The sequence below is a fragment of the Mauremys reevesii genome, linkage group 1 (assembly GCF_016161935.1).
Source record: "Mauremys reevesii isolate NIE-2019 linkage group 1, ASM1616193v1, whole genome shotgun sequence".
Taxonomy (NCBI): domain Eukaryota; kingdom Metazoa; phylum Chordata; order Testudines; family Geoemydidae; genus Mauremys; species Mauremys reevesii.
This window is the reverse complement of record NC_052623.1, coordinates 294478695-294492469: the sequence shown is the minus strand read 5'-3', so window position 1 is coordinate 294492469 and position 13775 is coordinate 294478695. Positions and strand designations below refer to the sequence as shown.

Here is a 13775-nt window from a genome sequence, read left to right as displayed (position 1 = left end):
ATCCTACTATTAAGAGGAATCAGTTAGTCAAGAGAGCTAGGTTTGGTCTGTATTAGCCAGAGCTCACATTAAAGCTGTTTTTGTAGTATACCCAATGGACACTCCTGTTTCAGGATGCATTACTCCTGTTTTCAGGTGTCATCAGCATTTGGCCTTTAAAATATAAAATATGAGCAAGAATATTTATTTACAAAATCCCATTAAGACCTATGTAGAAAATGCATGCACCAACTGATTTTGCTTAACATAATGCTTTGTACCTTATTATTCGTTAACCTATAATTCACTCGACTGATGGGATTTCAGCATCTATATTTTTGTTCCTTTGCCAAAATAAATCTTTTATTCCTTTGCCAGAATGAAAGGGTAGTCCCCTACCAATGGCATGAAAGAATTAGGTGATGAAATATTACAGTAAAAATGTGAATTAATAACTAAACTGCTTCCTGATTAATCACTTTGATTTTAAAGAGAATACACAGAGGCCTGCTTCTATGAGTGATTTGATAATGGTTGTGAAATATTAACAGTTCCCTGTTATTTTAGATTCTGTACTCCAACTATATTTTTCAATTGTACATTTTCAGAGAAACATCAATACAGTAGATCAAATACTGAATTAAAAAGATTGATGGCTGAAAACATTTATTCCATAATGTGAAACAGGGGGTGATTAATAGGAATTTTAAATGTCCACATACATAAATTCAGATCATTTGCTTATCTCAGGATCTCCCAGATGCTGGAAAAGAAAAGTCAGTCATTGAAAAATCATATAAAGTAATTAGATACTATTAGGGGCACTTTTTAATAACTTATTTAAAATGGGAGGTTAATAGGTAGCATAAATACTTGCATATAATACACAGGTCTGAAATATGTTTTGATTTTAACCATGCTATTTAGGATGTCATCCTATCTTGTCTACTGTATTCTATCATGCAGTCTATTTTACTACATTTACTCTTGTGGTATGCCAACTCTGATGATACTGTAGAAGTATGGGAAAGACTGATAGAAACCTATACAAATAAAAACAGAATAAAATTTAATTACGTGGAACTTAGCCTAAAACAGAAATTGATTGAGTTCTGACCAGAGTTTAGAAGGCTAGTGGTTTCCTGTGCCAGGAACTACTGTGGAACCCCACCAGGAAGTGTGCTACATAGCAGGATCACATTACACTCTTGTTTTATGGTTCATTTCACTTATTTAATGCAATTTGAGAACCTGTAAAAGGAGCATGTTAAAAAGAGGAATGTATTTTTTATTCCATTTCTTTTAATCAAAATATTTATTTTTACAAGATACCTAAAGTAACTTAGGACAAAATCAATAGCACTGTACATCATGTTATATTACAAAAGCAGTATATTCCATATTCATGAAATGTCAATAAAAATGCAAATTTCTTATTTCTTAGTTTTTCTACTTTTAGTAACCCAAGAATATGCTACAGTCTTAAAACAAATGTATTTCCTTTCCTTTTATTATTCCAAATAAATGGTAATATGGTATAGTGGTTTATTAAAGTAACTTCAACTAAAAAGATTGTTTAGCACACCAGCTTATTTAGAGAGCACAATGAAACATTCCTGAATCTTTGGAAAGTGGATGTGCTACAGCATATATTTTGTTTGACAAAACTGTCTTCTTAAAAAAGAAAAATGTTTAAAATGCTAACTAGATAATGATTCATCAGTCATGGCAGAGGAACTAATTTTTGTTAATGTACTACTTAAAAATGTGTGGAATGAGCAGCTGGATACCACACTTGTGGCATGCCATACTAAGGCTCTGTCTGTTTTCCCCTACAGTGATCTCAGTATGAACAACATCACTAAGCTGCCCTCAAACCCCCTGCACAATCTCCGCTTCCTGGAAGAGCTGTAAGTATCATTGTATCCTTGATGGGCATAATCAGCACCAGACACATTCCTGTGTTTGTCTCTCATACGTACTGTGGGAACCAGATAAAACAGTGCAGGAAAGCTGTCAGCTCTGACACTTTTGGCACATGCGGAAACACTTAGTTGAAAAAACCAATTGCTTGTGATTCTGGAAATGAACTTATAAAAGAGAGTTACCAGGAGGCTACAACTTCTCTAAGCAGAGACAGAGCCAAACAAATTAAAAATTTTAAACAAGGGCTGTGTAAAAGAGCTGGATAGCTTTTTGGAAATAGTTAAGCAGCAGGATATTAAAAGTTTGAATACTGGCTCATGTTTATTAAAATAGCAAGTAAAGCTATAATCAAAACCTGCTGCCTGGTTCTGCCTATGTCAAGGACAATTGAGTCCACATTTCATAGCATCAAGGCTTCTTGTCCTAATCACTTTTAATTACGGTTTCCTTACTCTTAAATTTAGCATCCCTCAAGGCCGACTGTAAAATACCAAATCCTACAAAGATCTTAGAGTTATGCCATCCAGTACTTTTTGTAAAAGAAAAAAACAATGTACAATGCAAAAACTAGCTAATCAAACACAGCTTCAAAGGAGGAATGGGATTGGAAGTGATGATGACTAACCATAAGTGAAAGTCACCCTGTGTGCAGGAGACCTGGATGTGGCAATGTCCTTGGGTATTATGATCTATGCTTAAAAGTCATTGTCAACCTCTCATTCCATACTGTGATGGAAAATCAATGGCTAATGTACCATATGCCCTGTGGGAAGAGGCTGACACTTGCAATTACAGGAATTCTCTAAAAAGTTGATTAAAGGAACTATTTAGGCATCGGCCCCTGATGAAACATAGAAATATAGGAGTGGAAGGGACCTTGACAGGCCATCTAGTCCAATCCCCTGCACTGAGGCAAGACTAAGTATTAAGTCTTAAAAACTTCCAATGATGGAGATTCCACAACTTGTCTAGGTAAGCCAGTGCTTAACTACCCCGACATCTTCCTTTATTAATCCCTAAAGCCAGGGCCCCATCTTTTTCACTGATTTTAACTGATAATACACCACAAAATCCAAATGGGAAGTTATGATGTTACCTCCACACAAAAAAATTCATTTTAAAGGTAAAGGAAATGTATAGTAGTAACCCTATTTTCAGACTCCTTTAAGCTAGAATATTACTTCAGAACTATTAGTGTCCTCACTAATGGCCAGATATATGCTGCCACCTCATCCTTCAGGCTTTTCAAAAAGCAAAACAATGTGCGCATTAATGGTCAATGGAATTGCCCTCTGAAAGCTCAGAAGAACAGAACACGCCTCGTAAATCACTTTGAAAACTATTCCATTTACAAATAGTTTTCTGCTTTTTTCCCAGTAACATTTGCATGGAAACAAAGTATATCTTTTCAGCTTCATCTGCTCCTTCTACTTATTGCCCGTTTTAAGTAATAATCAACTATGATACTATAATGTGGCCCCTACATATGTGCTGCCACCAGCAAAGTATTATGATATCAAATACATAGGAGGTGGGTTGTGCCACCAAAGCTCTGTTTTAAGATTTTGTGTCTTAGTTACTGTTTGTCAAACTTCCTCTAAACTGTCATAATCCTCCTAACCGTTCCCAGCCCCAAACTCTTTTCCTTTTTTCCAGACACCTCAGAAATAAATGTTTTCGTTTTCCCTGTAAACACAGAAGCTGATTCTCTCCATGTAGCAGGTTAGGGTGTTCACTGACTTATACCATCACAGACCAAGGAATACGACTCCAGTGGAAAGGTGACCATTCTCTTTGTTTTTCTGGGGCCCTTTCTTTTTCCCATGGATTCAGCGGCATGCCTGCGGGAGGTCCACCGAAGCTGTGGGACCAGCAGACCCTCCGCAGGCATGCCACCGAAGGCAACCTGCCTGCCACCCTCGCGGCGACTGGCAGAGCGTCCCCCACGGCTTGCCGCCCCAAGCATGCGCTTGGCATGCTGGTGCCTGGAGCCGCCCCTGCATATGGGGCATAGTTGTTATCCTTTTCTGAGGCCAAGCACACTGCCTCTGAGATATCCCTAGTTTTCATTAGCATTGGGACATCAAAATTCTCAAGGATCCTTTGCAAAACTAGTCTCCTGCATGAGTCTCACAGTAACATGTTATAAAAATAACATCTTGTAATATATCTGGTTAGGAAGACAATTCAGTATGAAGGATATTGAATCAAAGAAGTTAGACACGTAAATGGCATATTAGCTCATCTAGTTTATCTCCTTACTAATACAGGATTATTCCCACTCCAGTCTAAATTTCAATGCTCTGAACACTGGGGCTTCCATTACTCTTTGGGAGATTATTCTGCAATATTAATGCATTTCACACATTGTCAGGAGACTTTTCTGACATTTTCCTTCTTAATTTCTTACTATTACCCTTTGTCCCAAACTAAATAATTCTACTTCCTCCTTGCTGCTAACACTGTGCAGCTATTTATACTATTATCATTTTCTGATTCTCTTAGCCAAGCTATAAAAAGTTAAATATTTATATTAAATTAAAATATATCCCAATAATGGCCCCACTCTGTTTGAAACCCTACTATTGTGGCACTGAGGTCATCAAATGTATTTATTTATTATTTGTTTGGCACTGAAAACTTTAATACTGGATACCTCATTATGAGCCTCATTCAAAGCTCATTGAAGTCAGTAGGTGTCTTTCCATTGACTTCAGCAGGCTTTTGATTAGACACTATGTATAGGAATTCACTATGCTTAAAAAGTGTTCTTTTCAACACTTTCAACTGTTCAATAAATAAGTACAAGAGTCTTTTTAGAGAAACCTGTAAACAGAGCTAAGAATGTTTACAGAGCCCTGCTGCCCATCACATAGGAAGTGATGCAGAAAGCAGAGACATCTGCTACTGTAGACCTTATAGCATTAAAAAGAAGCAGTTCTTATCTGCAGCCTGGGATAGCAAATGAGATTTTATTTACGTACGTGTCAGTATGGATCTCTGCAAGGGACATTGGTCATTAGGAAAGTTACAGTGTGTTGGGATTGCAGGAGTCTGCATAGAGAAGGGACATAAAAGGAGAAAAATTATGGAGCCTGTCCTGTATTGCAGCAGGGCAGGAAGCAGAAAAAGAGATGAGGATGTAGGGAAAGCAGCAGCAGCATTTTGTAGGTGCCAGAGGTGTGGGGGTGTGTGTTTGACAGGGGATACAGCAGAGGAGGAGCCTGCTGTGTGCTGTTGGATAAGAAGAGGGAAAGGAGCTGCAACAAGCTAAGGTTATGGTAGGTAGGGTGTATGTGTCACGTACCCAACACACCACTCTGCAACGTTTCTTGTTCTGAGCAATCCTGCCTCACACATCACCACCCAAAATATGTTGAGATTTTGTTCAATAAGAAAATTAAACCAACTGTATTAGAACCAAAACCAAGACCTATGAATGAATGTACATTCTATTATTAATTATTCACCTTGTCCGTCAGGGCTGGATCCTGACTCTCCACTAAAGCAGAGCTTAGGCCTTTGCTACACTACAGGGGAAATTCTATCTAAGCTATGCAATTTGAGTTACGTGACTAGTGTAACTCAAATTGACATAGTTTAGATCTACTTCCCACAGGGTCCACACTACATAACATCGATGGAAGAGGCTCTCATGTCAACTCCCCTTACTCTTCTCAATCCAGTGGAGTACAACAGTCGACAGGAGAGTGATCTGCAGTCAATTTAGTGGGTCTTCACTAGACCCACTAACCTGATGGCCGATGCATTGATCGCTGCTCATCAATCCCCCAGTAAGTATAGACAAGCCCTTAGAAACTCCGCAGGAGCAGATCTTCTTTCAGTGCAGCCCTAAGGGACATAATTGGTTCTTTCATTAACCCAGAGTTTTGATTAACTAAAGTGTGAAAATTCTGGAGGGGAAATGTGCCCCAAAATGTTTGTAAGCATTGTTTTTCTCTGAAAACTGATCTGTACAATGCTGTCCAGAAAGCTGAGTTTTGAGAAGGTTCATTTCTTTGCACATACAATGGGCCTGTTTGGGCCTAATTTTTTGCTTAAATGTATGAGGCAGATGTCAGATACACCAGTGTAAATTCAGAATAACACTGTGGATTTACACCTATAGAACTGAGGCTACATCTACACTGTGATCTGGGGGAGGGTGATTCCCTGCTTGTGTAGACGAGACTCATGCTAGCTCAAGTTGATGAGAACTATTCTGAGTACAAATAGTAGTGTAGCCCCAGCAGCAGAGGCAGTGGAGGCACTGCTTAGCCATGCCAAGCACAAACCCACCTGAATTACCTGGGTATGTACTCGGCAATTGCTGCTTGTGCTATTGCAGCTATGCTAGTATTTATATTTGCACTCACTCTTATCAAGTTACCACAAGTATGTGTATGCAAACTGGGAATCACACCTCAAACTTGTAGCGTAGACGTAACCTGAGACCCACTTACTGATCTCAGTGGGGTTGCACAAAATGTAAACTGAGGCAAAATTTATTCCAGAATGTCTATTAGTATAAATGTATCAATACATTACCTTAAGATGTAAAAAAGGTATGAACATTATATCTGTTGCTAGGCCAAAACATGAAATTGTAGGTGCATTACCACCTAGGCAGGTGTCTTAAAGGGATAAAATGGACAACTGTATGTAAATACGGACATTGTGAGCAAAACTTCAAAATGCTGCCTGAAATTATTTTATTTACTGAATGAATGTCTCTATAAAGACTAAGGAAGAAAGCCTGTAGTGATGGCAGAACTAGATAGAACACTGTTAAATGAGACCTATCTAGTTTCTTTTCATATACTGAAAAAATTGTTCTTCCTAAGCAAAGTAAGCTGCAGACAGGCAAAAGTCCAAGTGATTTTTAGTACACTGCTATTATTGTACAACTTAAGGCAGGTGCTTTTAGCAAAACAACAGGCAGGGGCGGAGGAAACAAACCCCAAGGGATGTTCTATTTTTTTTTTTTTTTTTTTTTTTTTACAAAATGATTTCAGAGTAAGACAGTTTCAAATAACATCCATTTGCAAAATTACATGACAAAGGCACCTTACATTTAATTCTAACCTGCATGCAGGTGCAAAGTGATTTATTGAAGCCTGTATTACTTAAAAAAAAAATCTTGAAGAGGCTTACCATCATCTCTGAAGTTTTTCAGGTTGCCCACTGTATTATTACAGCTATTACTGAAGAATTTAGAGTGTGACTTTTGTGTGTGCTTTGAGACATTTTGTCTTCGTGATAGTCAAAATGTACAATGAAAAGCATGAGATTTCAGGCACAAATGCCTTTAAAAACATATTGTAATGAAATACAAAATTACACAAATACAATACAAAATCAGGAACATATGTGGACCCTGCTTCTCATTTACTTTAAGGCTCCTTCACACTGCCAGAGCGGTGCAAAGGGACCTTTGTGTAAACGAAAATTACACCCTAAATTATAAGGACATGACCAATCACCACTTGTTCATCTTGTTTATTGTTCCCCTTTCCTCTCTTCTCTCATTCTGTTTGTTTTGTCTTTTGGGGGAGAGATTTTCAAAAGTATAAATGGGAGTTAGATGCCCAATTCCCATTGGCTTTGAGTGGGAGTTGGGCACCTACCTGACCCTTATACCTTTGAAAATCTGGATTAGAAACTCTTTGGGGTAGGGACAGACATGCTTAATTTTTCATAAAATCATAGATTCCAGGACCAGAAGGGACCACTGTGATCATCTAGTCTGACCTCCTGCATAGCACAGGCCATAGAACTTCCCCAAGATAATTCCGAGAGCGGATCTCTTAGAAAAATATCCAATCTTGACTTTAAAATTGTCAGTGATGGAGAACCCACCACGACCCTTAGTAAATTGTTCCAGTGGTTAATTACTCTCACCATTAAATACGTATGCCTTATTTCCAGTCTGAATTTGTATAGCTTCAACTTTCAGCCATTGGATTGTGTTATAACTTTCTCTGCTAGATTGAAAAGCCCATTATTAAATATTTGTTCTCCATGTAGGTACTTACAGACTGCAATCAAGTCACCCCTTAACCTTCTCTTTGTTAAACTAAATAGATTGAGCTCCTTGAATCTATCATTATGAGGCAAGTTTCCTAACACTTTAATCATTCTTGTGGCTCTCCAGAGAACTCTCTCCAATTTATCAACATCCTTCTTGGAAGAAGGAAAAAAAAACTTAGTAGCAGATCCAGGAACAGAACTTAGGTCTCCTAACTACTAGTGTAGGGCCTACTGTACTACACCATGCTGCTTCCCTCCCTTGCTATTAGAGGACCAAGCCCATTGTGGGCACTACTGAGAATTACTTGTATTTAAATAACTGGAAAGCATCATTGTCCAGTTATACCGAAAGACGGACAGGAGATACTTGATTTGGATTTAATCAGGCTGCAACTTTATTATTAGATGGTCTGGGACTACCCGGCAGATAAAAGTGGACATTGCAGGTAACCCCATGTTTATTCCATGATTATCTGGGGGGCTTTTACCAGCTTTTTTTCCATCCAGGTCCCTGCAGCAAATCCATTGCTAGTACCTTAGCATCCCCGCCCCCCTCGTAGGAGGGGTAAGGTGGGCTATAAGAAAGGGGAGTTGGCGCCCTACTGTTCCAATTATATGAGTCCCAAACCCCACACCGTTCCATTCCATTGATCAGCACCTCCTTTTTAAGTCCTTTATAAGGCTACTTATCTGGTCATTAGATGCCTTCCCTATGGAGGCATCCGCCCCACACTTACCAAATAAGGTGTGACATATAGACTGCTACACCTTTTGTGCTCACTGTAATAGGTGTTCCCTAACACCCACTGTGGGGAAGGCAGAAAAAAAAACAGTCAACCGAAACCAATATGGTGGTGAGGGGAAAAATTATTTCCCATCCCCCCATAAAGAAGTGACTAGCACAATGCCCACAGCAGGTTCAAACCCCACCTGCTAATCACACTTCAGGGGTAAGGAGGGTGGATGCTGCCTTGCCTGCTGCATGCAGAATGGGGTTTCCAATGCCAGAGGTTTCACCTTTAAAGCCTCCCAGCCTTACATTCCAAGGGTGGGGAGTCAGTGCTGCAAACCTGACCAACACCACCTTTTTGCAGCAATTTCTGACCTTGTCCCCCGTCCCTGGCATAAAGCACTACTGCCTTCCTCCAGCAAGCCTGGACAGCAGCCCCCCTGCTTTCAGTGCAGGGAGGTCATTGTCCAGCTATACCAAAAGAAGGACTGTATTATTAGACATCTGGGACTACCTGGCAGATAAAAGTACAGTGCACGTAACCCCTGTTTATTTTTCATTTACTTCAGTGAGCTTTGGACAAGCCCCTAAATGCCAAAGACCTTTTCCACAATATGAATCTGTGAAGACTTAAACACTACAGGCATACGTGTAAAAAGTCTGCAATCAATATGCCAAGCAAAAAGAGAAAAAAAAATGAACAAATATAGTCTACAGGTCTCAAATCATATTGTTCTGGTTCTGATCTCCCATATGTGTTGGTTTTACAGCTTTTACAGCACTGATTTCAATGGACTTACTTATGCTGCTGTAAAGCAGGAGTAATTTCTATCAGCCTATATGTTTCTCAGTAATTTTCATTGCAAATAACTTATTGTCTCATATACAGTTGTAACACTGCATGTATGATCACATGCTCTACTCCTTGTAGTCTGGGAATTTGATTTCACTTTTAATAACCCTACATAGAAAGATGTGAACAGTTTAGAATATACTGTTGTGTTTAATTTGAAATGTTTATTGATGAGACATATCTGCCACCAGGCAGGCAAACAGCCAGTGACACATCGTAAATTCCATAAGACAGACTTTGTTGATAACACAGGGCAATGTCTCCACAACCTTGTTTTAATACAGACAAAGAGGCACTAAAAGTCCTTGCCCAGGAGAGCACAACAGTCGTTTTGAAATTAACCATACTTCAATAAAAGTAGTAGAGGGGTATTGGCTCAAATAATAATGTGGACTAATTGGCAGAAATTGAGGTCGATTTTTTTTTTGGTAGTTTTTATGCATGCACTGAATCTGACTCACTAGAAATGAATGCGCTAGTTCATTATTCATAATGAACCATAAGATGAAGATTCACATCATGCAATCAAAGTATAATTATGAAAGCTACAAAAGCAAATATTAACTCCTATTCACATAATCTATCAAGATGGCCTAATGATTCTAGAACTAACCTACTATTGTTGTAATTTTCCACTGTGTCATGGATGTTTCATGAGCTTGATGCCACTTTAAACCGGGACATGGTGAAGTTAGCTGACTACTGTAAGACTTGGCGCTTCCAGCCAAGCATCATAAAAACAGTCTCCAGTTTGTTCCATCTTCATCACGCTAGTGCAACCTGAGAACTGAATGTTTATCCCAATGGTCAGAAGGTGAAGCATGAAGTAGAACCAGTCTATCTAGGTGTGACCTTAGACCGCACACTGAGTTACCATGCCCACCTGGAGAAGACAGCAGCTAAAGTTAAGATATGTAACAATCTTCTTAGCAACCTTGCAGGCTCGTCATGGGGTGCCCGTGCTCCAACTCTGCGAACGTCGGCTCTTGCCACCTCATATTCGGTGGCGGAGTACAAAGCCCTGGCTGGGAGATTTAGTTGGTGTTGGTCCTGCTTTGAGCAGGGGATTGGACTAGATGACCTCCTGAGGTCTCTTCCAATCCTAATATTCTATGATTCTGTATTCTACTGTGCACCAGCATGGAGTCCATCATCACACACCAAACTGGTGGATACACAGTTACATGTTGTCATGCGTATCATCTCTGGCATCCTGCGTCCGACTCCACTCCCATGACTTCCAGTGCTGAGCAATATTGTTCCTTTTCTATCAGCTGAGAGGTTGCCACTGGCAAGTTACTGGAGATGGTATGTGCCAACTCAGGCCTGCAGCTGCACAATGACCTTTTTAAACCACCAGCTGCACGTTTGCTGTCACGTCGCCCATTATGATCTCATCTGCCACACCAGGATGTTCAGGTGGAAACACTCTGGTGAGAGGAATGGATATTTGTTATAATCCCCAACCAGTCCCTCATCGCCACCCCCACAATTTGCCCGCCTGGTTTTGACCTGCCCCATCGCCAATGGTCCCTGTTGAACAGGTTCCGGACCGGGCAAGGTCTCTGTGCAGCCAAGCAGTATTGGTGGGGCCTATATGACAGCCCTTCGTGCAGCTGCGGCCCAACGCAGACGATAACGCACATTGTCGATGAATGCCTGCTGACTAGGTTCAGCAGTGGCCTAGAAGAACTGCATCATGCCACTGAAGATGCACACACTAAATACTGTGTCACTATGACACCACCAAAATTTAACAATAAAAAAAAAATTCTTCCATATAGACATGCCAGACTGGCAACCTTCAGAACTGCCCTTTCGGCTATTCTATTGACAGTGACAAGCCGGGAAACAAAAAGAGAAACAATGGAGCAAGTGCCTGACTAAATCAGAATGGCTCATACTGTTCCAGGAGTAGTCTACACTGACACGCCACTGTTGTTGGAATGTTAATTAAAATAGCATTCCACAGAATTAACTCTAGTACTGCTGTGCACCTGTAGCATAACTAAAGAAAAGAGAACAAGAATGTAAGAAAGAAAATGATGAGAGATGCAAGTAATAATTTGGGTGTTTTAGGGTACAAGCTTGGAATTCCAGGTTTTTTTCAACTTTAGTGCTGCAGCAATATTCTCCCTCTCCGTATGCAAAAGTGTAGTTTCAAATATTTGCTTGTAAACTGTTTCTAGAACTAGGGGTTGCCAACTTTGTAATATTTAAAAACCGGATACTCCAACAGGAGTGCCAGAAACCCCCCGAACGCCCCACTCCTTCTCCACCTCTTCCCCCAAAGCCCCCCCCCCATTCACTCCTCCCCCCACCCTCTGTCATTTGCTGCTTTTCCCCACTCCCTTCTGCCCCAGTAGGGAAGGACTCATCTGAGAATGGAGGTAGGCGTCCTCCAGCTTAGTAGGGACTGGCACCGGTCAGACTTTGGGTATTCGGTCAGTACTACTATCCAGAACATGTGATTTCTTTAACAGCTTCAGTTACCCAGAAATTGTCACAAAGAAGTGGATTGCAATATGAACTAACAGATAGAGGCTGTAATCAGCCACAAGGAAACCTTTTTAGATGTTGCAACCAACAGAGATAATGACCTGTAGTTTAAAAGGTGAGGGACATTGTCTGGCTTTTAGGAAAAGGGATGTGGCCCTTTAAGGCCTAGATCCCCAGAGAGAAACAGTGACCCACTGCTGAAACCCTTCCCCCCATTCCCCCTCCTCCCCATGACCGGAAAAGAAGGGAGACTATTTAGGTCCATGCAGGTGCAGGAAAAGCCCTCTTATCTGGACCAGATAGAACAGCACCCACCCTGCCCCCCATGGATATAGTTAAATACCAAGTTATGACCTGCTCTGCTGTGGGCATTATGCTAATTGCTCCTTTCTGGGAAGGATTTTTTTCCCCTCACCACCAGATTGGCCAACAAGAGGAGTGGGGTGGGATTGCCTTCCCCACAGCAGGTTGGGGCTTAGTTAGTATGAATATGAAAGAGGGGTGAGGCTATGAGGTTGCAACTCACTATGTAAGCATGGGTTAGGTGTCCAGTGCAGGTACTCTATGGAAGGGATACAGAGATCAGATTAAATGGATTGGTAAAGATTTACAGGAGATATTCTTTAAAGAAGCAGAAACAGCAGGGGTTCAGCGCTCCTATGACGAGTATAGCAGGGAGCCAACCCCACCCTCCTTTATAACCCCTCCCCCTTCAACCCTCATTTGAGGGGAAGGAGTATGAGGTCCCAGCAGGGGGTTGGCTGGGGACCCGAATGGGTAAAGAGTGAGGACTGACAGCAAATGGAATCAATCTAATTCACCTTGTATTTAGTTGTCACACTCCAAGTACATTTCACAGACCTGAAGAAGAGCTCTGTGCAAGTTTGAGAGCTTATCTCTCTCACCAACAGAAGTTGCTCCAATAATATCTAATAACAGATATTATCTCACCCACCTTGTCTCTCATATCCTGGGACCAATATGGCTACAACAACACTGCATAAATGGGGAAAATGTTAATTGAGCTATACAGCTATAGATCCTGAGGCACTCTGAATTTAATTAACCAAAGTCTTGCACATTTCGGACCCAGTACTTAAGTGTGTTCACAGACCTAACTTCCTTCTATGTCAGTGGGAGTTTAGATACGTGGACTGCAGGATTGTTGTCTGATTAGGATGCACAGTGGCAGGTGAATATTTTTTATACTTAAATAGTGCAATTTTCTACTTTCTTGTAGCTGTAAAACAATTACACTGCTACCCTGATATAACGCGGCCTCATATAACATGAATTTGGATATAATGCGGTAAAGCAGTGCTCCGGGGGGTGGGGGGGGGGGCTGCGCACTCCGACGGATCAAAGCAAGTTCGATATAATGTGGTTTCACCTATAACGCAGTAAGATTTTTTGGCTCCCGAGGACAGTGTTATATCGGGGTAGAGGTGTATCTGTTAATTCAGCCAAAATCATGTTTATATCTCCCACATTCACAAGCCTGGAAATTTGGCAAAAGGCATCCAAAAACAGTCATTTTTCACAAGTTTTTTTTGAACTTCAGAACACAAGTGCATACACACCATTCCTGCTGGAGGCAGTGCCAGTGCCAGGGGCGGCTCCAGGCATCAGCACGCCAAGCACATGCTTGAGGCGGCAAGCCACTGGGGGTGCTCTGCCGGTCACCGTGAGGGCAGCAGGCAGGCTGCCTTTGGCAGTGTGCCTGTGGAGGGTCTCTAATATACCCTCACTGTGGCTTCA

The 13775-nt window shown here is 40.9% G+C and overlaps 1 protein-coding gene across 4 annotated transcripts in view; it reads left to right on the top strand.

Annotated features, from left to right (window-relative positions):
* Positions 1 to 13775, top strand: part of LGR5 (leucine rich repeat containing G protein-coupled receptor 5) — a 122577-nt gene that overhangs the window by 54193 nt on the left and 54609 nt on the right. For 3 of the 4 annotated variants that reach the window (XM_039500081.1, XM_039500073.1, XM_039500084.1), the window contains exon 2: positions 1818 to 1889. In XM_039500081.1, coding sequence (XP_039356015.1) covers positions 1818 to 1889 — 72 coding nt within the window. Of the gene's footprint in view, positions 1 to 1817; positions 1890 to 13180; positions 13210 to 13775 lie in introns of those variants that run through there. The other variant, XM_039500093.1, reaches the window with a different exon arrangement.